Source organism: Sinohyriopsis cumingii, chromosome 11 (genome assembly GCF_028554795.1).
Source record: "Sinohyriopsis cumingii isolate HCF-2022 chromosome 11, ASM2855479v2, whole genome shotgun sequence".
NCBI lineage: Eukaryota > Metazoa > Mollusca > Bivalvia > Unionida > Unionidae > Sinohyriopsis > Sinohyriopsis cumingii.
In genome coordinates this window covers 60,724,952-60,727,636 of record NC_142971.1, presented here as the reverse complement: position 1 = coordinate 60,727,636, position 2,685 = coordinate 60,724,952, and the positions used below count along the sequence as shown (strand labels likewise).

Genomic DNA, 2,685 nt, shown 5'->3' with positions numbered 1-2,685 from the left:
CATGCCGCAGACATGTAGCATGATGTCCCACCCAGTCACATCATCCTGACACAAGGCCAACCAGTCCTAACACTAACCTCTTAATGCTGAGCGCCAAGCAAGGCAGCTGTTAGTACCATTTTTATAAGTCTTTGGAATGACTTGCTGGGGATCAAACCCATCCTAGCGATATGACTGAAATATTGTTAAAGCTATGTTAAAAATCCAAATCACACACACACCCATTGCATGCCTATATTAAGATACTCAAGTCCTTCTTTTTAGATAATTGAGTCTCGTTTTCTATACCTATGTTAGGATCCTATAGTCCCCCTATGTATATCTATATTTTAGGTTAAGATAATTGAGTCCCCTTTAGGATCCTTGAGTCCCCCTTTGGATATCTATATTTCGTTTTCTCTTGCAGGTTTCATCCCATCTTAGATACTTTAGTTCCCCTTTTTATACCCTGGTTAAAATCATTTTCAAAAAGCTCAAGTAACCAGTTCTTGTATGTTTGCAACAAAGTAACTTCACCAGATTATAAATGATAACCACAGCCCATGACAGAATGAGAATGACAACCACAGCCCATGACATAATGAGAATGATAACCATAGCCCATGACAGTTGTTGTTGTTATAGGGTTTAACGCCATTTTTCAGCACAAGATAGGCTATACATGGCGGCCAGTATTAATGGTGGAGGAAGAACCCGGGAAAATCCCGGAAAGAACCACCGACCCACGAGAAGCTACTGGCAAGATTTCTCACATACCCACAGTAGCTGAATCTGAGACTTGAACCCACGCAGACAGAGGTGAGATGGCAGTGATTTGTGATGGAGAGCACTTTAGACCACTCAGGGCCCCGCCCATGACATAACGAGAATGATAACCACAGCCCATGACAGAATGAGAATCAAAATATTTAAAGTACCAACTCATTTATCTTTATGGGTTTCAATTTAAAAGTTTTGTGAAAAATTATATTTTTGTTGGTACTTAATGTTGTGCATTGGGAAAGGGGTCTTATTGTTTCCACAGAAAGATCACTGTTTCTAGATAGACTGATTGCTCCTGTGGCCTAAGTGGCTAGAGTGTCTGCTTCAGATGTGGGTGGTCATGGGTTTGAACCCTGGCTGAGCCATATCAATTTTTTATATATAAAAATGGTACTAGCAGCTGCCTCTTTTGGCACAAAGCATTAAAAGGGGAGTGTTATGACTGGTTGGCCTGGTGTCAGGATAATTTAACTGGGTGGGACATGATGCTACATGTCTGCAGCATGATGCCCCAGTGCTAGACATTGTAGCAATATGACTGAAACACCGTTAAAGCTACACTGCCCAAGGAATAATCTATCCACACTTTCTCATGAAGGTACATAGTTTGCAAACTGAAGATTTTGTGCAATGTAAGTGAAGTTATTTCACAGAAATAAATTTTCTTTTATCAGACACAGTTGCCATAACTGAAAGACTTTCAACTTACCAAATGGGCATGCTATCCTCAAAGTTTGATCCATGTCTGTGATACTGAAGTAATATCTCTGTGCACAAAAGCACCTCTCAGTGACTCTGATCATTTACCAAAACATCGATAAGAATAATCCTTACTCCATATACAAGCCATCCTAAGTTTGATAAAGGTTCAAAGTGTAAACCTAAAGTAATTTTTTGTAAAGAAAAAAGCAACATACTGAGAGACATGTTATGCTCTGTTTTCTGAAGGACTTTCAAAAAAATGAACATTTCCACTGAATATTTTTAGCTAGCATTTATTAATTTCAGTTTTTTCACATCCTTTTGATTGTTACAGTCTGAAATCTACATACAAATGGCAGGGAATTCCTTCTCTGCCAAACTTATCTTTAATTCACAAAATCGAGAATCTTTGGTACCTTGTTGTTTCAACAGAGCTTGAAACCACTGTTGAACTAAAGGTTCCAACTTATTTCTCAGACATGAAGGAAAGCTAAACGAGTATAATGTTTCTTTAAGAGTGATGTCCCCTTTTGTCTGAACAAATCCACAGATATTTACAACTATGAGCTTCTCCATTGATAGGTCACCAGTTCTGCCAGTAACATCCTTTTCATTATACCAGTAGATCACCGGATAACCTAGTAACATACCATAGACTGCCGTCACATTACATGATGGATAAAAGGTTGGAAGTGTATTTCTGTTCTCTCTACACTTCTCCAACAGTTTATTAAGTTCTGAGAGAACATGTACCACTACATTCGGATCCTCACATAGCTGCGGTGAACCATGCTTACTGATATCTACAAGGCAATATTGTAACCTATCAACCAGCTGTTCATAATGGCAGTCAAGAGAGACAAGTTTTGCAACAAATAAATCGTCACATACTTTGAAAATTGTGAGCTGATTTTTAATTTGTCCACTGTTATGTAGCTCTGTCACAAGGCTGAGCAGCATGTCTGCATCAGCCATTCCAGAGTCATAAAGATAACTTGGTTTGAGGCCTTCATCCACTACCATGATGTTATGCATGATGAGTATGAACTTCTTTCCAGCTCCTTTTCCAAGATATTTTGTGATGACTTCTCTCCACAGCTTGACATCTATAGACTCTTTTACAAACATACTGAAAGTATCTTAAGAATCCCGTGTCACGTATATCCTTTAGCCCAATGAGGCTATTTATCTCCAATGGACTTGACACTCTGACAACAACAC

At 38.8% G+C, this 2,685-nt stretch overlaps 1 protein-coding gene across 1 annotated transcript; it reads right to left on the bottom strand.

Moving 5' to 3' along the window:
• Nucleotides 1-1,741: 1,741 nt before the first annotated feature.
• LOC149788540 (UPF0739 protein C1orf74 homolog) lies at nt 1,742-2,592 on the bottom strand. The gene has a single exon (XM_089974557.1). The coding sequence runs from the start codon at nt 2,590-2,592 to the stop codon at nt 1,807-1,809; it is 786 nt and encodes a 261-aa protein (XP_089830683.1). The 3' UTR covers nt 1,742-1,806.
• Nucleotides 2,593-2,685: the final 93 nt, after the last annotated feature.

Excerpts from the sequence above, each read along its gene's own strand:
- LOC149788540 (XM_089974557.1), bottom strand. The coding sequence starts at position 2,592 with ATGTTTGTAAAAGAGTCTATAGATGTCAAGCTGTGGAGAGAAGTCATC.